A 26143-nucleotide genomic window follows, 5' to 3' on the forward strand; every position below is an offset into this window, starting at 1 on the left:
GATGTAAACAATTGACCAAATAAGGGAACAAAAATAAGAAATTAATTCGAGTGCCATACTTGCAAGAACAAGGCAGCCCCACAAAAATGCTGTGAAATCAAAGTGTTGATTACCATTGCACTGGAAATCCACGGCCCTCAAAATTTCAAAGAAGAGGGGTTGATGAGAGATCCATGCTATTCTGACTGTCGAACAGCTCAGTAACAAGGCGCAGGGGTTCCAAATGCGTAAAACTGGGTCCCCGAGGGAAACTACCTGAGTTAGAAAATAACTGCTGTAGTTTCTGTACTCCAACCTAGGTGTCCTTGAACTGTTGTTTAGTTAAGCAAGGTTAAGCGAGCCTTTTTTTTAAGGCAAGTTCGACCAACACATCATGAAAACAATGACAATAAAGTTGCCCAGCATACCAAAAAATGAAGGCACTGTTTGTGCAGCCCTGCCCTGCAACTGTGCCAGTGCAGTGACTCAGTAATGAGTATAAGAAAGGACACTGCCCTTTAAACAAAATACCCTTCTGGTGCTTACTTTGAGTTCCAGTCACATCTCCATCTTAACAAAGATGTACGACATATCAGTGTATGTGTGCTGTAAATAATATATTGACACGTGCGGTTCTTTTGGTTTACGAAGAAAGCCGCTATCACTTTCTGTTAAGCGCAACGCAGGCCGCGTTTATCTTGTATGCCACTCCGGAACGCGTTATGACGCGTGTATAAAAGACTGACACTTGCGGTTCTTTTGGTTTACGAAGGAAGCCGCTATCACTTTCTGTTAAGCGCAACGCAGGCCGAGTTTATCTTGTATGCCACTCTGGAACGCGTTACGACGCGTGTATAAAAAGCCGGCGCAGTGCGCCACTGGGGGTCCTTTTTTTTTCCGTCGGCCGACGACTGTTCACGCCGCTGTTGCTGTGAGTTGTGTTTGGCCCTGTTTTGCTGGGCACAAGTTCGCCCAATAAACAGTTCGCCTGACACCGCCCTGACTCCTGCGTGCTTCCTCTCAAGTGCTGCGTGTATCACAACCTCGTGACATCTGGTGGAGGTGCTTCTCGGTCCATGTACCGTACGCCCCCGTCCAGCCGTGAGCCAAGCCCAAGCCGCCAAGAGGACGACGCCGACCCGGTCGTTCGAGTGAGCCGAAGACAACAAGGACTACCGCCCGAATACCTGCCGCTCCCCGACAAGGACAAGAAAACGAAGGCTGCTACGAAGCCGGCATCCACGATGACGGAAGCAAGGTCTTCGGCAACCGTGGTCGGCAACCGTGGTCGTCAACCAGCCCAAAGAGCCGCCGACCTTCCGCGGATCGACCTACGAAGACCCGGAAAGCTGGCTTGACATTTACGACCGCGTCGCAGCCCTCAATAAGTGGGACCCGGACGACAAGCTGCGTCATGTGTATTTTTACCTGGAAGACGCCGCAAGGACTTGGTTCGAGAACCGCGAGTCAACGCTTCGAACCTGGGACGACTTCCGCGTTGCTTTCCTGCGCACCTTTGCAAGCGTCGTGCGGAAGGAAAGAGCCGCATCACTGCTTGAAACTCGGGTGCAGCTCCCCAACGAAAACGTAACGATCTTCACGGAGGAGATGACGCGATTTTTCCGCCACGCCGACGCCGACATGTCTGAGGACAAGAAGGTTCGCCTGCTTATGCGAGGAGTGAAGCAGGAGCTCTTCGCCGGACTGATCAGAAACCCGCCAAAGACGGTACAAGAGTTCCTCTCCGAGGCTACCACCATCGAGAAGACTCTTGAAATGCGGACCAGCCAATACGATCGGCGCATGTCGCCAGACGTCGCAGAAGTCCGAGGACTCTGCCCCGACGACCTGCGCGAGACCATACGCGCTATTGTTTGTGAAGAACTGCGCCGCATGTTGCCATCGTCTCAGCCCCAAGTCGCCTCTCTCGAAGACGTAGTCCGCGAGGAACTACAGCGCTCACTGAGCGTTCCTGAACGGCCACAGCCCCAACCGGAGGCGATGACCTACGCCGCTACTGCACGACGACCTGTCGCCGCTCCTCACCAACACCAGGACCCAACGTCTCCGCAGTTTCGTCGCCAGCCACCGCCGCCACCCCCGACGCCTTCCCGCTCGCCAGTAATCCAGCGCTCGCCGAGGAAAACTCACGTTTGGCGCACCCCGAACCACCGCCCACTATGCTACCACAGCGGCGAAGCCGGGCACACCTACCGCTACTGCCAGTACCATGAGATGGGACTGCGTGGCTTCGACGTGAATGCGCCGCGTCCGCGCCCAGGTGAGCGACCTCGCGACATCGCCGACTACATCGCCGGATCGCAGTGGCAACAACGACGACCATCCCGTTCACCTTCGCCTGGCCGCTACGTCTCCCCGGATCGCCGCCAGTACACCGGCCCTAACCGGGGCCGATCCCCAAGCCCCTACCCGGGAAACTAAAGGCAGCAACCGATGGAGGTGCGGTTGCTGCACGACGCAATGCCGAAGATCCTCCTCCGCCGCCGCCGCCGCTGCCGATGACGACGACCACGACGCACGAACTTTCCCGACGTAGTCGCAGTACGCCGCGTGAGCAGATTCTTTACGACAAAGCCTCGCCGCCGACGCGACATAGCAGCACCGGACCAAGCCGACGCAGCCGTGATCCGACGCCCCGACCTAACCGGAACGCCAGACGACGAACCACCGACCTCGACGTGATCATCGACGGCCACAGCGTCACCGCCCTAGTCGATACCGGCGCCGACTACTCTATCATCAGTGGTCTCTTCGCCGCTAAGCTCAAGAAGGTAAAGACTGCATGGGAAGGACCGGATATCAGAACAGCAGGGGGCCACCTTATAACACCGACTGGAACCTGCACGGCAAGAGTCACGATTCACAGCCAGACGTATTCTGTGAATTTTGTGGTCCTGCAGCAATGCTCGCGAGACGTCATTTTAGGCATGGATTTCCTGGACCAGCAAGGCGCAGTCATCGACCTAAGATCCAGGTCAATCACGCTGTCCACGGATAATGCAACGGCGTCAGACTGCAACGTCACTCACAATGCCTTGAATGTGACAGAAGAGCAGGTAACCCTCCCGCCACTGTCGAGCGTCATCATTTCCGTCGGCACCAAAGCGTCTACCAACTTACAAGGTGTCATCGAAGGCGACCAGCACCTGCTCCTAAACCGTCAGATGTGCGTCGCAAGAGGCATAGCCAAGCTTCATAACGGCGAAGCCAAGGTAATGGTGACGAACTTCAGCAACGAATATAGGCACTTGAATAGGGGCACGACGGTAGCACATCTAAGCGAATTTGTGGAAGCGAGCAATGCCTTCGCCCTCACCAATTCTCAGGGAGCCCCAACGTCGACAGCAGTGTCCGCGCCCGCCTTCGACGTCAATCAAAGCCTTTCCAGGCAGCAACAAAAGGAGCTCAAAGCCTTACTCCACCAATACAAGGACTGCTTCTCGTCGTCGTCGAGGCTTCGTCAGACCCCTCTCGCGAAACATCGCGTCATAACCGACGAATATGCCCGTCCGCTCCGTCAGAGCCCCTACCGAGTTTCTGCACGGGAACGCGAGGCCATCAAGCAACAAGTCGACGAAATGCTGCGTGACGACATCATTCAGCCGTCTACGAGTCCGTGGGCATCACCCGTGGTGTTGGTGAAGAAGAAGGACGGAACCCTACGTTTTTGCGTCGATTATCGTCGCCTGAACAAGATCACGAAGAAAGACGTGTATCCCCTCCCACGGATAGACGATGCTCTGGACAGACTCTACAACGCCAAGTATTTTTCGTCGATGGATCTCAAAACCGGCTACTGGCAAATCGAAGTAGACGAGAGAGACCGAGAGAAGACTGCCTTCATAACACCAGACGGCCTATTCGAGTTTAAGGTCATGCCCTTTGGTCTTTGCTCGGCGCCTGCGACGTTCCAACGGGTTATGGACACAGTACTCGCAGGCTTGAAGTGGCAGACTTGCCTCGTCTACTTGGACGACGTAGTCGTATTTTCTTCCAACTTCGACGAGCACCTCCGGCGCCTTGAAGCTGTTCTTCGGGTAATCAAAGCCTCGGGACTTACCCTGAAGCCAGAAAAGTGCCGCTTCGCCTACGAGGAACTATTGTTCCTTGGCCACGTTATCAACAAGTCGGGAGTGCTCCCTGATCCACAGAAAAGAGCTGCGATCGCCGACTTTCCTGCACCCACCGACAAGAAAGCAGTACGCCGATTTCTTGGCCTCTGCGCTTATTACAGGCGCTTCGTGACGAACTTTTCGCGGATCGCCGAGCCACTGACGTACCTCACGAAGGCCGACGGCGACTTCAAATGGGAAATGCCGCAAGTCGAGGCATTTCAAGAATTAAAGCGACGCCTGCAAACGCCGCCAATACTGGCGCACTTTGACGAAGAAGCTGACACCGAAATTCACACGGACGCAAGCAGCACAGGGCTCGGCGCCGTGATCGTGCAGAGGACCGACGGACTTGAAAGGGTCATCAGTTACGCTAGCCGGTCACTTTCGAAGGCAGAAGCCAATTATTCCACGACAGAAAAGGAATGCCTTGCCATCATCTGGGCTACATCAAAGTTCCGCCCCTACCTGTACGGCAGGCCTTTCAAAGTCGTGAGTGACCACCACGCCTTGTGTTGGCTAGCTAACTTGAAGGATCCATCAGGGCGCCTCGCACGCGTTGGAGTCTCAGACTACAAGAATTTGACATCACCGTCGTCTACAAGAGCGGACGAAAGCACTCCGACGCCGACTGCTTGTCTCGCGCCCCTGTCGATCCGCCGCCCCAGGATGACCAGGACGACGACTCTTTCCTGGGACCCATAAGTACCGACGACTTCGCGGAACGCCAACGACCTGACCCAGAGCTCAAGATCCTCATGGACTACCTGCAAGGCAAGACCGCCGACGTGCCGAAAGTATTCCGCCGAGGACTGGCTTCGTTTTTCCTGCGAAACAACGTCCTCCTGAAGAAGAACTTCTCGCCGCTCCGCGCCGACCACCTCCTCGTGGTACCTTCAGCGTTACGTCCAGAGGTTCTGGAAGCATTACACGACGACCCGACAGCCGGACATCTTGGTGTTTCCCGCACACTGTCACGAATACAAGAGAAGTACTATTGGCCTCGCCTCACTGCCGACGTCGCCCACTACGTAAAAACATGCAGAGACTGTCAGCGACGCAAGACGCCGACAACTAGGCCAGCCGGACTTCTGCAACCCATCGAACCACCTCAACGGCCATTCCAACAAATCGGCATGGACTTACTGGGGCCGTTCCCGACGTCAACTTCTGGCAACAAATGGATTGTCGTAGCGACTGACTACCTCACCCGCTATGCCGAAACAAGGGCCTTGCCCAAGGGCACTGCCGCCGTGGTCGCCAAGTTCTTCATTGAGAACATCGTCCTCCGCCACGGAGCCCCCGAGGTCCTCATCACCGACAGAGGTACGGCCTTTACGGCTGACCTAACGCAAGCGATCTTGAGGTACAGTCAGACAAGCCACCGCCGAACCACCGCGTACCACCCACAGACGAATGGCCTCACCGAGCGTCTAAATAAGACCATCGCCGACATGCTGGCCATGTACGTGGACGTCGAGCACAAGACGTGGGACGCCATACTCCCGTATGTAACCTTCGCGTACAACACGGCCGTGCAGGAAACGACGCAGTTTGCTCCATTCAAGCTCGTCTACGGACGGAGCCCAACAACGACGCTTGACGCCATGCTACCGGTCGGCACCGACGAAGAAGACCTCGACGTCGCCAGCTACCTGGATCGCGCTGAAGAAGCTCGACAGCTAGCCCGCCTGCGTATCAAGAGCCAACAGACGGTCGACAGGCGCCACTACAACCTTCGACGACACCACACCGAATACCAACCCGGCGACCTTGTCTGGGTCTGGACGCCGATACGACGACGGGGATTGTCTGAAAAGCTCCTGCGACGCTACTTTGGACCCTACAAGGTAGTCCGACGTCGTGGTGAACTGGACTATGAGGTCGTGCCCGATGGCTTAACGTCATCCCAACGACGCCGTGCACGACCCGAAGTCGTACACGTGGTGCGACTTAAACCTTATTACGCGCGCTGATTAGCTGTGACGCATTGCTAATGTAATTTATTGCATGTACTCTCTCTTATGTTCTGTCTTTAGCATCGGGACGATGCTTTTTCAGAGGGGGGTAGTGACACGTGCGGTTCTTTTGGTTTACGAAGAAAGCCGCTATCACTTTCTGTTAAGCGCAACGCAGGCCGCGTTTATCTTGTATGCCACTCTGGAACGCGTTATGACGCGTGTATAAAAGACTGACACGTGCGGTTCTTTTGGTTTACGAAGGAAGCCGCTATCACTTTCTGTTAAGCGCAACGCCGGCCGCGTTTATCTTGTATGCCACTCTGGAACGCGTTACGACGCGTGTATAAAAAGCCGGCGCAGTGCGTGCGCCACTGGGGGTCCTTTTTTTTTTCCGTCGGCCGACGACTGTTCACGCCGCTGTTGCTGTGAGTTGTGTTTGGCCCTGTTTTGCTGGGCACAAGTTCGCCCAATAAACAGTTCGCCTGACACCGCCCTGACTCCTGTGTGCTTCCTCTCAAGTGCTGCGTGTATCACAACCTCGTGACAATATGTGCATAAGTTAGTGCATGAATTATGAACCTGTGTTAAAGTAGTTTGGGAACTTTTCAAAAGTAACAGTGTAATGTCACTACTTTCAGCCAACTTATTTTCTATGTAATTAGGTGCATAACAAACTTAAGGTAATTAGGGATGAAATTTAACTTCCTTTTAGGAGGAAGTTTGCCATCTCTTGAATGCAGTGCATAACAAAGGCATGCTAGTTAGTAGACAGAGTGGAACTGATGTCCCTCATAAATGACGTAATAGCTGAACGAAAGAAGGGAGATACATGACGGGTTAGTTTTTTTTGTTAGACACAATGTAATGAAACCAAAAGACAATGAGGCCAAGGAAGGTGTGGAAGACATAGTATTTGTAGTGTTTAGCTGTGATGTAATAACTACAACATAAATGGAAAGAAATTAAAGTCGATAAAAAGCCAACTTTGCCACTTGCAGGCCTGGTGTTGTGCAGGACCAGGCCTGCAACCTTCGGATATTGCGTCCAATATACCAAGTGAGCTACAGCAGCAGTTGTAGATAGATAGCTGTTACCTTGGTGACTTCATATGTGTTTGCAAGGTTATATAAAGGAGCCAAGTTCTACCGCAGCCTCCCCCCCCCCCCCCTACACACACAGACTCATTGGCTGAGTACAAAAGAAAAAAAAACTTTTCGAACAGTGAGTAATACAGTAATATTTATTGAAATGTGTTTTGCCAACTTTTTAGTTCATTTGTGTGTGATTTTTATATGTACACTTGTAAGTTGCTTGTTGCCCATTTGTCTCAAACCAATGTATTCAACATTTTTTTGTGTGAGTTGATATTGGACATTATGTTCTATCACAAACTGCAAAAAGATGGGGGCTTTCATCAGGCTGTTCGCCTTTAGCCCTTGCCGCTGCAGTGAGCTTTGTAATCTGCTTACTATAAATAAAATAAAGTACTATTGTACTTCAATTCTATTCTAAAATGAATCAATGGTGGGCATCTGATAATGACCTGCCTTTGGTCGCACCTTACGCCTAAAAAGCTGGTAGTCAAGGTGGGAATTATTTTTGGAGTTCAGCATCATGGGGTTCTCACGGACACGATGGCCATAAAAAATCTGCACTTCAATAATGGGACAGCTCATGTTGGCATAGCTGGGAAAGGGGGCTTAAGGGAGGGTTTTTAACTGCTTCAAAAATTTTCAACTTTGCATGTGTATATACATTCACACACACAAATAAATGCATGAAAATACATAAAGGGTGGCTGACCTCCCCTTCTTCGCCCCCGAAAAAGATTTCTGGCCTGGCTTCACCCCTGGCACAGGTCACAGTGCATAACTTGGCACCCACTGATATACACACTCCCATAGAAACTTCCATGTTCATGACTCTGTCTGTAATGTTTCTCTATCAGAGGTGGTCGATTTCTGCATTTCACTTGCATTTGACCAGAGGTTTAAACGGGCCCTAGCTGGAAAACCTTTCCGTCGGTTGACCTCACTGTCTCACATACGGAATGCCAAAAAGAATTTTCAAATCTGTCAAGCACAAGTGGAGTTTCAGAGATGTGCGTCACGCTTCAAGTTCTTTTTTCCTCTTTTTGTCTAAACAAATGGGGGAGGGGATAATAGAGGGGGCAAAAAGCCACAGTGACACATGTCATGCACTTGAGCAGTGTCTTTTTTATTATTTATTTAAATACACATCATCTCAATTTCGCGTGATTGCGAGCATTTTAGTGTGCACGCAGGTATGGGGCAGCACCCCGTGGCAGCCATGGCAACTGTGCACAGGGAAGAGAATTGACTTTGAAATGTCACAGTAGTCTGTGAACATGTGACTCGCATGTTCACAGTTTTTCAGCATAGGCAGTAAATGCTGCTTATAAGTATTCGAACCTGCTGGGAACATATGATCCAAACATTAGAATGCAGCACACTGCCTGGAATTTACAATTCTCGAAGCCAGCTAAAATTAATTCCCTCTTCTCTCGACAAATGGTGCCATAAACCTAAAGTCCACCACCACTGGCTGATTTTAGCATCATGAGCTCTACAAATCTGGTGCTATCGTAAGATGTCACCACGTGCCCGTGCACAAGCTTTATTCATACTGAAAGTAAGTGACGCATATAAACAAAAAAAAAGAAAAGGAAGAAAGAAAAGAAATGAAGGGACAAACAATCTTATTGCCCCCAGGCTTGTCACCCAACTTGCATAGCTTTCAGTTGGCTTGCTGGCACTAAAGGGTAGAGGATCGAAGCACTTAATTAAAGTATGCGACGAATCCCCTGGAACTCTACTAGTACTTGATGGATTAAGAAAAAAATTTTGTGGCAGTCAAATTGCAAGGCAATAAGCCATTTTAATGAAGCTGTTTCATTATTATTTGGAAAAAGATTGCAGGGCTACTTAAGAATTACCAAAAATGTTTATTCAACACTCATATTTTTCAATTTGTATATCACATTCACACTCAAAAAGAAAAAGCCACCAGATTCTTGCCCTTATTTCTTCTGCATCATTTCGGTGACTTGATCGCAGAGCTCGAAGATATATAATTGGGTCTGTCCTGCCAGGTATTGGCCCATGCACTGCTGCTTGTTGGATATCAAACTGCTTTTCCTGTGCTATAGTAGCTAATTTTCAGGAATAAAGTCCTTAAATATTTCTTGGAAGTATTGTGGAATGCATGGCCTGTTCATAAACCACTAGATTTTCACAGCAGGATAAGCGTACTCTGGGTAACCTGCTGCAGTGACTTGGTGGCCTTGAGGTTCTGTAGCCAGGAATGAGGTTGCACTTCAAGTGGTGTTTTAATACCAGGCTTCCGTGGCCAGATTTATATGGTACCAAAGGAACATGGCTGGGGTGGAATAGAAAAAGCAGGTTGTCAAAGTTCTTGGGGAGTTTTAAGGATAATGTCCCCAAGCAGCTGTACATAACAAAGCCAAAACTCCATTGTACTGATTGTACATTCTCTTGCACACTCTTCGGATTCTTCTGTCAACCTTGCTGACAACATCCTATAATTTTGGGTCCCTTTTTTCTAAATCTTTCCAACCATGACACCTCCACAAGGCAGCACTGATTGGTTGCTTGTATATTTTAGACAATAAAACCCATAATTTTCTTTTGTTGACATGAAACATGAAACTCTTCAGACTAGAAGCAGCCCATTTTCTTGATGCATCAAGCTAACGCCGAGAGTGTTGATGGAACTTTTAAGCTAGACTGTGGGCTCCATGGTATTCAGGTGTATAAAAACTGCTGCCATAAAACAGTCAGTTCTCCCTACCTGCATGCACCGCAAGGCCCCTGGCAAAGTGTCTTGACTGGAGTTATGCCCTTATGAAGATGTGCTTGGGATTGAACATCGTAGAGCTAGGCCTCATCAGCATCCTTGTTCCAGCCCAGTTAAAAAAAACAATTGGAACCAATTGGAAATATCAATGGGTCCAAATGGAAATAGTCATTTCCAATTGGACCAATTCGTATAACCAGCAGGACCAATTGGAATCTTCAAATGGTTCATCTACTTCCAATTGGGCCATTTGGAACAATTGGAATTGCCAATTGGTCCACTAGGATCAAATGGTATAACCAAGAAGACCAATTGGAATTTTCAAATGGTTTGCCTACTTCCAATTGGGTCATTTGGATTGCCAATTGGATATGCTCACTCCCAATTGGGCCAAATGGGATTTGCAACAGGGCCAACTGAAAAAAAATGAATTGCCAAATGGTTCAATTGGATTTGTTCACTTGCATTTGGGTCAAATGAAATTTCCATTTCTAACTCAGCCATGTGAAACAATTTAATTGAAAATGGTTCAAGTGGGTTTACTCATTTCCAAGTGGACCAAATGGGCTTTTTTTCAACTAGGCCATTTGAATAATGTGCAAATGCCAAATGGTTCAATCAAAAATGGTTGCTTTTAGTTGGGCCATAAGCTTCCCTTGGAAATTCGCATGCACAGTTTGGTCAGAAACTTGGAGTCGCTTTGAACTGTTCCGTTCATTTACTTGCAAAATGTTAAAAAATTCCAAGGGTCTATTATACCACTGCTAAGATGACCTGAAAGTGCTAATTATTAATGTTGTTTTAAGGACATATGTCAGAATCCATCGAACCGTTCGGCTTTTATCTCATTTTGTGCTTGTCAAGTCTCTTTTAGCATATATTGTACAACTTTTTGGCCCACCACACAATCTACTAGGTTTTTAGTCAGTCCGTTGAGCGCCCCTTCGGCATTTTAGTTCTTCGTGGGCACTAGCAGGCCAAATGACACTAATGGCATTTTTTAAAAGTTTTGAAAGCCACGTAAGTTCCGCAAAGACAAACTAAGTTACACAGCTCATGTGCATGGAGCTACTCTTGCGAAAAACAGCATTATATCCTTTTGTCATGCATGCACTACAGGGAACTTTATTCACAGCTTTGCGTGCCTCGGGATAGTGAGAGCAGTGCAAAAATGTTTTTTGCTTGAATGTGATTACAGCTAGTTTTATTCAAGGACACTACAATAGATTAGACCTTTTTTCTGAAAAAATGTTTCTTGGTACAATTATTGCAAACATAAGGCAGTTACATCAATCTAAATGGTACAGCTGAAAATAGAGCAGTGCAAATTTTTGGCATATAACACCGAATTAATATTCAAAGGCCATAAGCAGTGGAGGCAGTTTCAGGCATGTATATAACAAAAGCACACAATCAGGTCACACAAACGTTTATTAGTACAAAAAGTACAACAAAAGTAAGCAGCAGACACTCCCTTTGTATCTATCTTGGTGCATTTTTTTCACAACACTTGCAATACAACATCAAGGTTCCAGAGCAATGAAACTCAATCACCAATACTAGTAAGGTGTTGTCGGCAAAATCATTTTTCACTGAACTTCAAGCAGTAGCAATTGTATGCCAGAACAACAAGAGAATTAAAACAGTCCTCCCTATAAAAATACGAATGAACATAACACAAAAATTTTCATTCAATTACTGCAGTTTAAACCTGAGCCCCCATGCTTTTAAACAAATGCCTTAAAGGGGTACTGACACAAAAACATTGGCCTCGCATTTTTCAGCTGCAATGTGTTGCTGGGGGCCTGTTAGTCATGACACGACACATAATTTGCTGCAGCACGGGACAGATAATTACAGGCCCCTGACAATTGACCACTTTCAGTATCAGTTTGAAAGAGCTCCAAAAAACGAGAAGCCACCAGGGGCAACTATCGCTACCTAGAGTATGCAGCTCTTGATCAAGTCAGCACAAAGAACTGTGACACACTTCTGTACAGTCCACATCAAGAATTACTTTCGAATAGTAAACCTGACTGCAATGTCGCCAAACACAAAACTTTCAAAGCGTGTGCCACAGCGAAGCACTCCCAAGCAGCCGCCAAGAAGTATAGACTCCGATAACAAACGCAACAAAAAAGGCAGCTATGATGTCATCATAACTTGTTTTATTGACTGCAGCATGGTGACTGAAGGGAAGTAGGGGGTCTTCAAAGGTTTCCCTTCGAGGGTGTCAGTGGCAAGATGCAAACTTCCAAAATCGATTTAAAATACCTTCCAACCTATATTTGCAGTTGATATTTTGCAGATGATATACAAATGCTCACGGGAATCGACCTTGCAGGCTGTCTCAGCCACAAAATTTTGTCAGGACCCCTTTAACCAGTGGGCTACAAACCCATTTTTCTTTCCTTGATTATGGTATTTAATAAAATGCATATTAAAAAAAATAGCACATACAATATGATAGTTGCAATGTTGCAATAACATAGCGACAATGAGCAGTGCTGAAATCATAATTTTACCGAACTTCAAGCACTAGCAATTATATGCAAGGACAAGAAGAAAAGAGTATATGTCACTTTGTGACTTAGGACAATCATAAAAATACAAATGAAAAAAACAACAACAAATTTTCACTCTATTAGTGCGATTTAAACCCGAGTCCCTATGCTCCCTAAGCAAATGTCTTAACTTCCTTGATTATGGCATTTCATAAAATGCACATTGAAAAAAGAATATACAACATATAATACAACAGTTACAATGACGCAATCACATAGTGACAATTAGCATACAAGCCCTTCTAAAGAAAAACTCGAATGCTCATATAATGTGCCACATACCAGTTAGGAGAGCTCTCGAGTTGTACACAAAAAGTGGTAAGGATAAGCACTTCACCAAGATGGGATACCAGTTTTATCTAGTGTCAATTTAATCATAAATATCCTTAGCACATCTGAACCATATGAGCATGCCGAGTCCCCTCAGTGCAAAACAAATAGACCATTTTCAAGCAATCCCAGAGCCCTCGCAGGCATGGGAAGCACTATGGGAAAAGTGTGTACGTTGAATCGGTCAAACGCGCCAGCTGTTTTCGATCACCCGCTGCTCGTTGGTGCCGTGGGAGCACCGAACAAAAAAGAAAAATTAAGAGGCATCCCCAAATGTTGACTATTACATCCAAAATACTATACATGTCTGAACGCACCTGCATGTATATCTACACATTAAATGCTAAAGGAATGATACAGTCGGCACGCGAATGAATGATCACATGCCGATACATAAGTCAAAACGTGCTATCGTGAGCAGTGGGAGCTGGAACACCAAATCCATAATTATAAATGATTACTTGTTCAACGATTAACAATTAATTGTCCATGATCGGGTTTAACAAAACAGCAGAAAGGTTTTACAGTGTTTAGGTACAGTGATTATTTTATTTTAATTCACAAGTGCTCACTTCTTTGCACTGTGCAAAGAAGTGAGCACATTCTAAATGCGTTTAAAAAGGAACGGAACAAGAATTTATTTGTGAGGTTCCTTGCTATGATAATTTGCTGTTTCTTGGTACCTGATTTTAGGTTGCACGACTGGTTCATCGAAACCAGTGTCTTAATTTCATGTCAGAGCATTCGAATATTGCTAAACGAGGTATTGTAACGTCATGCTACACACGGCATCAAAAAAAAAAACTTGCTCACATAAAATGAGCAGTAGTTTCCAGCTACAAATCGATTGCCTCAAAGAGGCAGGGGATCCTGTGCATTGTTGCATCTGTCTGCAAAAATTGGTTGGCAAGGCTAAGAAAGATAAATATGGATGTACTTTGCCCGTGAATAATGAAGAAGCTACAAATATTTGAATTAATTGATATATGTAAGAGAATTTGTATCCCCTTTTTTGTCCTGCTTTTTATTTGCTCTAGTACAATCCCAACTTGTAGTTATAGTGCCAATGAAGGTTAGTAGACACGTATCGTTCGTTACACATATGGTGGAAGCCCCGCCGCGGTGGTCTAGTGGCTAAGGTACTCTGCTGCTGACCCGCAGGTCGCGGGTTCGATTCCCGGCTGCGGCGGCTGCATTTCCGATGGAGGCGGAAATGTTGTAGGCCCGTGTGCTCAGATTTGGGTGCACGTTAAAGAACCCCAGGTGGTCGACATTTCCAAAGCCCTCCACTACGGCGTCTCTCATAATCATATCGTGGTTTTGGGACGTTAAACCCCACAAATCAAATCATCACATATGGTGCAAGCAACACACACGGCCGTTCAGTGATTGTATCTTATTTTATTAAATGCGGACTATACTTTCTATAGAACTCTTCAAAATCAGAACCTCACATTCTACTCGTAGACAGTGTCAGTGGACATTGGTTCCAAATGTAGGACTGCTCGAGCGTTTCATAGGCAACAGAGTGTATCTATTTTATTTCATTTTTTGCCATAAAGGAAAACAAAAGGGGGATGACACTTCTGAGCCACTTAAAAAATCCTATAGTGAGACTGATGGAAATAGTCGAGAAGCCCTCGCAGCTGAACACTGAAGTTCGCAATTGAATTACGCAGTAATATGTTGCACCTAGCCAAATTCAAGGTCTCTAAGAAGTCCTGGAATGACGCAAGCGGTAAAGCGTGAGGCCCGCATACTTCTTGCCGTTGGCTGCTCTGGCATACCAACTTTACCCGTGAGTGCTTCCGCACTTGTTAGTGGCGATGGTGTGCTTGAAAATGGTCTATTAGAATTGCACACCAGATTTGAAAATTTACATTGTGAACGAGCTAGGCACGGGTGAAATGAATATGTTCGGGCCTACTTGCATGTGTGCACAAACACTGAAAATTTCTGATGCTGATACAAGAGTTGTTGTTGCTGCTTCTCTTTGAACCTTCACCAAATGTTCCATCACTAAGGTGCTATATTTTACTGCTGAGCAGTGGAGGCGCCTGGCTGCAATGTACACTTCGCCTTGTTTCATAAGAATTGTTTCTATAACCGCATATGATTGGTCAGCAAGGCGTACGACAGAACTGTTAGTCTTTTTTTTTGACGAGTAGTTATGGCTCGTGTATACTGTCCCTTTCATAAGCATACGGGTGTACTGCACAAGATCTGTAGAAGCATCACTTCTGTATGGGACACCCCTACCAAAAAGGCGAATGTCTTCAGCAACAACTGTCTTCTGTGTGGCTCTTTTGTCGAGCGACATACAGTAGTCAAGCACTCTCCTGTCTGTTGTTATGCTTGATAGCTTGTCGATCAAGTCCTCAACTTGATGTGCTCTACAAATTTGGTGTGGTACGCCATTTGCAGCTTTTACCATGGACTTTAATGCGCCATTGCCAGCTTCAAACGGGAATGCCGAATGCGCCCACAGTGGGCCCCAGTGCTTGACACTTTTTGCAATGTGCACAAGTTGATGTAGGTTAAATGTCATGCATTTTTTCCCATATATGGCTTCTGCCATGACGTGAAACTCCAAAAGGAGTTCTTCTGCTCGCTGAAAGTGTGACAAACTTATGTTACGTGACAGCAGAATGTGAAGCACCTCAACAAGGCAAGCCCAGTGACTGATGCAAGATTTATTCAAAATTCCTTGCAGCACTGGCAGGCTGTAGAAGAGCACCCAATTCTCAAACTCCTTGGCCTTCCACCACTTTCTTTCTTTTGTTGCTCTTGGCAACCGGCGCACTTCTCTAGGAGGAGCCAGTGCTGTCAGCCTTTCATCAATCGTTCTTTGATGCTTCCCAATATAGAAATCACACTGTGCATCAGCCATCCACATCTCTAAAAACTGCCTCGCCACTCCCAACAAAATACTATGCATATAATCGGGGACAAAACCCCAGACTATATCAAAATGTGGCAAGTTTAGAAGTGGAGAAACTGTCTTCACTCCTCTTTCAGAATGATCCTGTTGCAATGCAGTTTCTGCATCTTCCATAATTTCTTGTTCAGAACGCTCTGGTGGCTCATTCTTCTCTACTGGGTACCTGGTAGTGCCTGCAATGCGTTCCCCCTTTTGCAGACACCAGTTACACCCATAGTATGCATTAAATTGCATGACCCCTTGCATGGGGGCTCTTGCCACTGAATCAACTGCACAGCAAATGCAATAAGCCTTGAACAGCTTCGGCTGTCCTTCATGATCAAGAACAAAGCCATTCTGTGCCAAACCTTCCATTTTCTCTACAAACACATCAAGAAAAATGCTCATATCTGGCTTTTTCTTTCCAAACCAAAGAGCAGCCAACACAAGTTTGTCCCCTCTTTGCATAATGGGCACCTCATTCACCAGTAGCTGTATAGGCCAAATTGAAGTGTTGCTGGATGAAAATAGTGGTGTGCCATCTGCATTTAATGTAAAGCTAATCCTGTGCCCTTCGTCTACTGTAGCAGAAACAAATTTGCGATATAATTCTCCATCACAAATATCAGAAAGGTTACTGCTTTGACTTAAGGGCTTTGTCAGGTCAAGAAAGCTGCAATTCTTTAAAACCTTTCGAAGTTGAGAGGGGACATCCAATAGGACAAAAAATGATTCGCTGTTTACTGAGGAAGCTAGAGCCCAGCCACATTTTTGACAATGACTCGACTGAGCATAGGATTGTGCGACCTCGTGCACTGTCGAACATTTACCACAAATGAAATGAAAACTCATCTCGGTGCCATGCTCTGAAAAAAGCTTGCCAAGCTGGTATCGTGAATGTGGCAGAACAGGTCGTTCAAAAAACATGTTGACCATTTCAATCAAACTCACCATTGCTGTAAAAGACAAATTACTTTTTATGGCATGTTTAAATATCATCAAAAGCATCTCGCCTTTTGAAACGACAATCTTTTCATTCAGGACCTCCTGAAACAAATCTCCAAGTTGTGTCCTGTTTGTGTCGGCATCGGTTGACAAGTTTCCATTGAAAGGTCCCTCACTGTCTATGCCATCAGCCACATCACACACTTCACTGTTACATTCAGATAGAAACACGCCCCGAGTCACGCTGTCCACAGTATCATGTTGAGTGCCCTGCAGAAAAAATTCATTGTAAGGTTTACATGAATACAATTATTATGTGGAAGCATACCATTGTTGTAGGGTCAGTTGTGTCATCACAACTGCCAAAATCTGTGTTGTCATCATCACTGATGAAATGATTTGCACCACATGGATCATACACAGTGGCGGCACAGTCTCCACTGTAATCACCTCCATCATCTATATCTTGCAGATCTCTCTGTCGTTCACTTCGATCACCCGGAATGGCTGGCTGCGGAGATGTCTAGACAAAAAAAAAAATGCATTTAGATAAATCATAAAAATAAATAGCAAAGAATATACTAAAAACATATTTGTCTCTTGCAAATTTTTACACGACTAAAGGATATATACTGTAACTCTCTGTAAAACAAATGTTGCGCCCCCCCCCCCCCGCGCGTGCTTCTTTTTCTTTTATGAAAACCAGCTCCAAGAAAAGGACCCAAGATTTCAATCGTAACGTTGTGGTAAATGAGGCTCAACAGTTTCTCTAATTAAATTTAACTGTGCCTCTTAATTAAATTGAGCACGCATTCTCGAAATCATTAAGCCAATGCTTTAGGAAATTATGTTTGTAGGTGCACTTTCCAGCACGCGTGCACGCACCAACACAAACGTACGTACTTGTTACATTCAACGCACTGCGTACAATATTTGAGACGAAGGCATCCATCTACGTACCAGCGTTCTAGAACATAGGCTGCTCGCTCCATCGGAATCGCTGCCCATCGTCGTCATTATTCGCATGCTGCACAGCACTGTCCGCCGCCAACACCGCAGCGGCCATCGATGTCGCATTTTGCGGTACCGTGTACTCCGCTTGACCGACGGGCGGCCGCGAATCCAGCGGACCTTCATCCGAACTTTTATTGTGTGAGCCATCCTTTATGGATTCCTGCGCGGCAAGATTATTGAGATTTAACAAGGACATTTTTTGCCGATAATCTGATAGAGTCGAGACAATTAAAGAAGTTTACTTACAGTTTTAGCGAGCCGCAGCCTAGCTGATGAGTCTGTTGATCTGGGCACACTGCATACACTGCTTGGATTCAGATACTTTTTATACCTTCCGCGCTTTTTCCGTTTCTTCTGCGGTTCCATCTTGCTAATATGTGGCGGTGACCGCTATGCGCTCGTCTATGTGTAAAACTTGAATGCGCTCTGACCACCACTTGCTCTACACGCTAGATTGACCGACCCACAGAACACTTGCCAGAACACCGACCCACGCCACAGAACGACCACGCTACCACAGTCCTGCGGCCGCAAACATACCAAACATACGTTTGTTTACAATAGCTCACCGCAAGTGGTCAGTGAACGCAACCTAAAAAAGAAAACGTTTTTTTCTTGGCATTTATCACGTCACAAAAGCCGAAAAAAATTGTTTTCGACGTCTGCCGCGCTCACGGAGGCCTCCATGGCCGCGCTGCTGCGTGCAACGAGCCAACAAGCTCAACAATGGCCTCAAAATTGGCGTAACTTTTTTATTTATGGGGGATTTGAATGCCAAATAATAAGTTTATCAAACTATTTTTCAACAGCAATAACATTTTATTTTAGCATCAGTGTCAGTGTCTAACTTATTTTGCTTTTTTAGTTCTAGCTGGGCGCCATCCTTGTCACTTCAGGACGGCCTAACTAGCATCAACATCAATGAGCTTGCAGCAGCTTTTCGGAAAAAAACGTGGTAATGGTGGCATCGTACTGCTCGAGAACGTGTGTAGTGTGTTCTGTGTGTTGTGCGTGATTGTCTGCGGTGTTGGAATCGGAACGTTGCAGCGATGATTACTCACGCTTACGTTCGATACCAGGACGACAAACATTTGGCAATCGTGCCAGTGGAAGACATAAAAAATTTCAATCCGAATGAGGATTATTCGACAGCCTTCTTTATGGTCAAATGGACCGATTCCACCGGCACATGTGCCTACTACCGCGCAAGAATTTTGCGGGTTGGAGGTAAGTTTGTGCATTTTTAAGGCTGCATTGAATTAGTTCGATTGTTTCGTGCTCCACGCAGCAACGATGTGACGTGCGATAAATCGATCGTGTATACGTCAGTGCAGGGCGATTTTCATCGAAGTTCGTGCAATTCGGCAAAATTAAAATTACGTGCCCCGTTTAATGTAGGGGGCTAGAACAGGCAGATGCATGAAAAAACGTAAGTGAGCTAGGCGCTCTAGGTTTCTTTGAACGCACAAATTGTAGAACTTCCTAATTATATTTGCGTACACTCACGTGTACACCCACTCTTTGTCATATACCCAGGTAAATATGGCGTGCACTGTGGTCATTTATGTGATCAAACGACATCAAGCATTTAATTGATTCAGATATATAGCCATTAAATTCGAATGTACACGCGAAATTATGTGCACACATGAATATATTTCTTGATGGTTCACCAATCTTTTAGTTTGCCTTTTCAAACACGTGAGCTTGTGTCATTTGCTTATGTAAAGAGCTTTAACCTTTATATGTATGTATCACAATCTGTTGAGACAGATACGTTTTTCTAGGTTAACATTTCTTGCTACAATCATATTGCTCTCTTGGGCCATGTTGCTTTTATGGTAGTCTTCAGTTACACCGTTTTTCTAGCTTACGACTTGTACTGTAATAGAATGTTGTGTATTCCAGAGTCGGAACAAGACTTGAAGGAAATTGTGTCCCGAAAAAGGGTGCGGGTGAGGCCCCTAATTGAAGATTCTGATCAAGCCAGCGATGGCGACAGCAATGTTGCACCATCGAAGGTATGGTTCACCCTATATGTAATTGCTTGACCAAGCATAAAAGAAAATATTGCCCAGTATTTTATTGCTCATGTTTTATTTTTTAGGAACAAGACAAGCCCTCCGAGAGTAGGGAGCGGCTTTTAAAAATTCTACAAAAAAAGAAAAAAGCTGTGAAGGTCTCACCCTCACAGGAGGCTGAGCTGAATGAGCTCCAAAAAAAAGTTGCAGAAATGCAAAAAAAAATAGATGCTCAGAACGAGGAACTCGTAGAGCTTCGAGGGCTGAACAGAGATCTCCAAAAGGAGCTCCTAGTCAAGATCAGAGAAGGCAAGTCTAATTGGTATATTATATATGAAGTGGTGGCACACACTCTTGGTAGAAGGAATATTCTGTAAACAAGAGTGTAAGAATGATTTAGCAAGTTAAGTTCACGAGGATGCTTTGTTGGGCTAGTTGGTATTGCATCATTAAACTCTACTGCGCATATACACGGGGACGAAGAATGAACTCACGAGGCATATAGTGCTGAACTACAACTGATGCTTAATTTCTGATGGAGCAAAATTATATGGACGTAAATAGCCTATGACAGCACTCTTTGGCCAAGCATCATCAAAAAAGTTTTACAAAACAACACACCATTTTACACACTGCCTATGGCTTATCAGCGTTCAAAAATTCTATGTCCATTCTTAGGTGTCGTGGAAGGGGTCCTCACACCATTTTCTTTCCTGCGATTATATGGGTATAGCGCACCACCACAAGGACACAGAGACACACACTTAGCACTAACTTGCAACTACTGTTTCATTTGCGATCACACATGCTATTTATACAATAACAGTAGACCGGTAAAACCTGGAAAAGATCATGTTAAGATACAGCAGATCTTTTTATGTCCTTGTGGTGGTGCGCTATACCCATATAAATGATGAACCCCAACCAACTAGCCCGGCAATGCGCCTTAGCATCTTTCCTGCAATCAATTTCATACACTTCTGACAAGTGTCCTGAAAGCTTTGCTTCCACAACGCTCTTAAGAAATGAGGTAGAATTTCAGAACATTGATAAGCCATAGGCAGTGTGCAAGGTAAGTGTAGTTTGCTTACTTTATTCTTTGCTAGTGCTTGGACTAAGACTGCTGTTATTGGCATGTTTGGTACATATAGGTCGTTCCATCAAAAATGAATAATCAGATGTAGTTTAGCGCTATGTCTTGTGTCCTTCCTTCGTCCCCATCTATATGTAGCAAATGTACCTTCTAAGCGAATAACCATGTTCCAATGTTAGTTGGTTCACTTCAGTTTCTGATGTGCAATTTTCATGTAGGCTCCAGTAGATACAAAAGTGCAGAGCCTACTGCTCAGTCCCACAGCCCTGGCACCCCTCTGCCACACAGCATGGACATCACTCTTCCAGCAGTTAGCAGCACACCATCCCCCCCTTCATCACCCACCAGAGAGTGCCCACATTCTCCCTTGAAGGCGCAAGCTGGTGCATCAGGCGGTAGCTTGGTGAGATGTTTGAGACTCAGTTTTATTTTAGAAAAAGCTGTGCTTAGTGCCTACATAATGACAGCAATCATATAGTAACTACACTTGAAATCCTCAGCTCATAAGCCTGGCCTAGTTCTTTGACAGGTGTATGTTTTTCTTTGCAAGTGATCCGTTCACTTCCTCATGTTCCAGTTACAGCCCACAAACCATGGTGTATCATTGCCCTAGTGCACTGTAAACCACTAAGGCTTCAATGACTCAGCTGCAGTGTTTCTTCGTGAAATTTGAAGGAAAGCATGCATTAGTTTTATGTGATAAGCAAGAAGCTGTTGTTCAATTACATGCGTTTATTTGTGAACTTCACACAGAATAGTTCTGCTCAATTGAAAACCTTTATATATGGTACATTAAATTTAAGCATTGTGAATGGCACTCATGTGTTACTGCTGCTTTTATTTTCTGCAGGTTGACATTGGACAAGGGCTGCGAATTCCGCTGGAAACATGGCGTCGTGTGCAGGCTCGGGACAAAGATTCTTTGTTCATTAAGGATCTGCTGGTGACAATCTGGGATCCAGCTCAGCTACAAGGACGATCATTGCAAGGTAATTTCCAGTACTTTGAACTGCCAGTAATGCAGTGTTTAAAATTGCTTAATGTATAATGTTCTGCAGGCAAGCATTGTCCTCGTTTCCCAAATCGGCCGAGAAAGGATCCATTGACACCATGGAAGGTGTCTGTCATGCGAAGTGAGTATCAACATATATCCCATTTCGTCAGTGTGTGAGCTCATAAATGGTGTTCTAATGAAGCACCAATAACTAAGTTACCTCACTTTGCACAGTTTACAGTGCTGAAGTTCAACCAAGACCCAGTACTATGCACATATATTACAGCGAAAGCTGTTGTGAGATCACAACTCAGGTCTTGCGCGAACATAGCGAAAAAAACTAATGACACAGTGGGGCTCGAACTCTGGTCCACTGGGTGCCAGCCCAGTATTCTGCCACTGAGCCACGCCGGAGCTTGGGACTTGTTGGCAAACTTGCCTTAGGCAGGCTTGATGTCGAGAAAGCAATTGCGTTAATACGACTTATAAAGCGTTTTAAAACAGCGAAAGAACAAGCAGTTGTCGCACAATGTGAACAGCGTAGTAAGTGGGTCATCCAATGCTCCAACCCATTACAAAATCTTGTTTTTGTTGAGCTATTAACTGTGGCGCATACCCATTTTAGGCATAATTCCTCATCGTTGTCAGTCACTGCATAAATTGGCACAAAATTCCTTGCAAGTGTTTAGCGGATACCACGCTTCTCAGAAGAATGACGAAAAACAGCATAGCAAATGCTGGCCTACTACCCAAATAAATTTATTAATAATGACCTAGTGGGTATCAAGCAAGTGTGCTTGTACTAGTTACCAATGAGTGTTTCGAAAAGGCTCTGAAAGGTCGCTCTTCTAGCTTTCGCTGTGACTGTGCTGTGCCTTCCGCACAGATCTGGTGTTTTTATAGATACCTCTCCCTGTTTGCAAATAATGTGACGTCACTATGAGCACTGTGCCCACCATTCCTTCCTACGGCGCTGGGGCTGGTTGACAAGAAAGTTCCGCTAGCGGGATCTTTCTACATACTAGCAGGGCTGCATGTGTCTGCATTCGTCAGGCTGAAATTTTGGTGAATTGTTGTAGGCTGCCATAGATGGCAGCCATTAAAAAAACATTTTTCCTCTTCAAAAGCAAACGTATTCACGGTGACGGATGCTTTGAGAAATATTGTAATGGTATAGACCTAAATGTACCCAATTTTCGTTGCGACATGTGCATCGCAGTTTTAAACGAGGCACAGCATTGGCTGCAGCAAGGTTTTGAGCTGCTGTGCGAGAGGTTATGAAGAAAATTCTCACTCATGCCGCAAAATTCTGACCGAAGATGAATGGGAAAAGAAACAAGAACAAACAAGAAAACACTTTGTCGTGTGTTCGGCTGAGGTTAACAAATCCTTGTGAAAATTAAAGCAAAGTTGTCAGCTACATTCCTCATACCCCTCTGAAAATTTATGCATTTTTAAACTCTTTAACTTAATTACATACGTTATCTTTTGCACAGTCACATCACTGCATCTGATGCATACAAGGTATTCGCATACTTACATTGTTCCCTTAAGACCTAACACACAAACTTCTAGTGTGCATCTTCACTTCATGAATATCGAGCAGTAAAGGTACTAAGTATATGTGAAACAAGAATCTCTGCCTTTTACATGAAGTCATATGAGGCCTCTGATAAAACGAGTTATACCTTTATTGGGTTTGTGTACTCGCTGGGGCGAAGCGTATATTTAGCTTTACCAGTGGTATCTTTCAGCCCGGTGATCATGCAATTTTTTTCCTGCACAGAGCGCAAATGCTGAGATGTACAGACTCGCAGATGACCGTGTCAAATGCATATTTACCTTCACTAAAATCTTGAATCAAGTTCTGTAGACAACCGGTCGCTGCCACCAGCCCAAAACAAGCGCCTATGTTTTTGCAAACAAGCCACATCGTTATTCACCCTGCACGTACCACACACAATCTTCTCAGGTTCACCTTTGCAGATGTCAAGATGAACCGATATTGTTGATGCCTTTTAACGTACACTACACTCCACAATAGAGTGCACATTTTCCAAGACGATGCCGCTTTTCCTCGCACAGGCCACCACGTGTGTTCACTTCTTCAAGATAAACAGCCAGCGTGGCAAATATTTCATCACGCAGTTTACCACACAGCTAGATGTTCACTGACATGTACTACAGCTGATGTCGCCATTGTAACATGAAGTTAGGCTTTGAAAAAAGAAAGTAAAGAAAAAAACTTTCCCCAAACATCGCACGACCGTACTGCACTGAGGCACCAGAGGTAATGCTTCGCCAACCACACCTTCCACGTGCGCTAGCGACGTCGCACTGTGATGTACCCTGGTAGAGGTCTATTCTTCTGGGACATTTCTTAATAGTATCACTCATGATGTATGCAGTTTATGAGGCGAAAATACATAATGGTGAATTTCATAGATGGTTAACTGATATTACATTTAAAATCTGTTTTAAAAAAATTTCTCACGATAACTTCATGAATAGATTCATTAGTTCTATATTCTGCATTGTTTTTGTGTCATTTATATCCAAAATGCTTTGCTACCGAAGTAATAATGAGTGCTTTTGATATCTTTTCTGCTATGAGATGCCATTTTGACACCACTGAAGATGCTACCTAAAATTTTCATGTGCAGCTGCCTAAAAACAAAGCGTATTTTTTATTCTATAATGGATTCATTTAGCTTTATGTTAATAATTATACCTGTGTATCTTATATATGTTTAAATGCCTTTTTTTAACAGCCTGCTACAAGCGTCGCTTGGAAAAGCAAGGTTTCCCAGACAGTGCGGTCCAAACGCTCATGAAGCGAATGAACCATTATGTTGGAGAGAAAATCGCAGACATCGACAAGATGGCAAAGAGGTACACCAACCGCAATTTTGTTTTGCAATTTTTTTAACTTCAGTAGTAAACAAATTTTGGCTTGATAAGTTGGGGCTCTACTTCAATGTGTATTGAACCTAAAGTGCATTTAATTCCACTTTTCATTGTGAGCCACTTTTTTTTTAACTGTAATGAAACTAGCCTTCATGCAAATGCTGTTTGTTTATTGTTTCTGCAGGGTGCAGCGTGACTAACCAATGTGGCTGTAGCAAAGTGCTGGACCTGCATGGCAAGATACCGCATATTATGTTTGTAAATAAAAGATGTTCTGTTTTACAATAATTGCATTTTTGTCAAAGGTGTCTACATGCATTCATTAATCAATACGTCCTGTACCATTTGAGCCAATTGGCATATAAACAATTGGTCCAATTGGTTAGATGCCAATTGGTCATGCCATACTATACCATTTGAGCCAATTGGCATAAAACCAATTGATTCCATTTGTGAATTATACACAATTGGTCCAATTGGTGTTGGGCCAATTGGTGCACAACCAATTGGACCAATTGGTTCTATACCAATTGGTGTAAAACCAATTGGTGTAAAACCAATTGGTCCAATTGGCTCAATTGTGTACTAATTCACAATTGGAACCAATTGGACCAGGTGGAAATTTTCCAATTGGTTTCAATTGCTTTTTTTAACTGGGCTCACATTGACGGGAAAGGCATTTTGCGGTGTTCCATGCGAATTGCAAGTGCCGAATTATTCAGATTGTAGGAGAGACGTTTCGTTGATTTTTAAGATTAACAGGCGTTTGAATCGTTCGGCAGCAATAAAAGGAAACTGTGGAGCTACTATCACCACCGGGAAATTTAAAGATGCCGAAGCGAGCGAATCAGCAATTTCATTTAGTACAATTCGAGCCTGCCCGGGTACCCGAATAAACCGAACTTCTGATAGGCTATGCGGTACGAGAGACCAAAATATCCTGAGAAGAGGAGACTGCTTTGCGGACGTTAGATGTGTACATGCAAACAAAGCATCCGAAATAATAATAGCTTTTGATTGCTGATAATTTAGTTTTCGAAGAGCCAATGTAATAGCCAGGAATTCTGCGAGATAAATTGGTGTGAAGTCAGGCAATCGGAGTGCAAAAGACCAGTTAATTGATGAGAAAAAATACCTATATACTCAAGCCTTCTGAAGATTTTGGGTTGCATCCGTCGAAATTAATACGTATTTGGGAAAATGACTGAGATGGTCTTGAAGGAAGCCCTCCAACATGCTTTGGAAGTAGCTAGGCATTTTTCGGAAAAATATCATCGAAAATTAAGTCAACTGGCGACGAGCATTGGGTTTGGGGAGTTAAATGGTGGAGGGAAACGTGAAGATTTGATAACAGAAACTCGACGAAAATAACTTGGGGTCTTTGATAACGAAACCACGGGCGCTGAAAGAAAGAAACTGGATGTTTAATGAAAACTGTCTGCGAA

At 44.9% G+C, this 26143-nt stretch overlaps 1 protein-coding gene and 1 long non-coding RNA gene across 2 annotated transcripts; one reads left to right on the top strand and one right to left on the bottom strand.

The window, feature by feature from the left end:
• Positions 1 to 11323: 11323 nt before the first annotated feature.
• On the bottom strand, positions 11324 to 18370 carry LOC119172538 (uncharacterized). Its single transcript, XR_005109968.2, has 4 exons — positions 17930 to 18370; positions 17630 to 17843; positions 16998 to 17192; positions 11324 to 16939 (listed from the first exon to the last, which is right to left on the bottom strand). It is a non-coding gene; the product is annotated as an uncharacterized LOC119172538 (long non-coding RNA).
• A 211-nt stretch (positions 18371 to 18581) lies between these two features.
• Positions 18582 to 24986, top strand: LOC119172537 (uncharacterized). The gene is made up of 8 exons (XM_037423687.2): positions 18582 to 18910; positions 19592 to 19704; positions 19791 to 20013; positions 21016 to 21200; positions 21648 to 21786; positions 21856 to 21930; positions 24563 to 24683; positions 24883 to 24986. The coding sequence occupies exons 1-8, from the start codon at positions 18733 to 18735 to the stop codon at positions 24896 to 24898; spliced, it is 1050 nt and encodes a 349-aa protein (XP_037279584.2). The 5' UTR covers positions 18582 to 18732; the 3' UTR covers positions 24899 to 24986.
• Positions 24987 to 26143: the final 1157 nt, after the last annotated feature.

This window comes from Rhipicephalus microplus, chromosome X, assembly GCF_043290135.1.
Source record: "Rhipicephalus microplus isolate Deutch F79 chromosome X, USDA_Rmic, whole genome shotgun sequence".
Taxonomy (NCBI): Eukaryota; Metazoa; Arthropoda; class Arachnida; order Ixodida; family Ixodidae; genus Rhipicephalus; species Rhipicephalus microplus.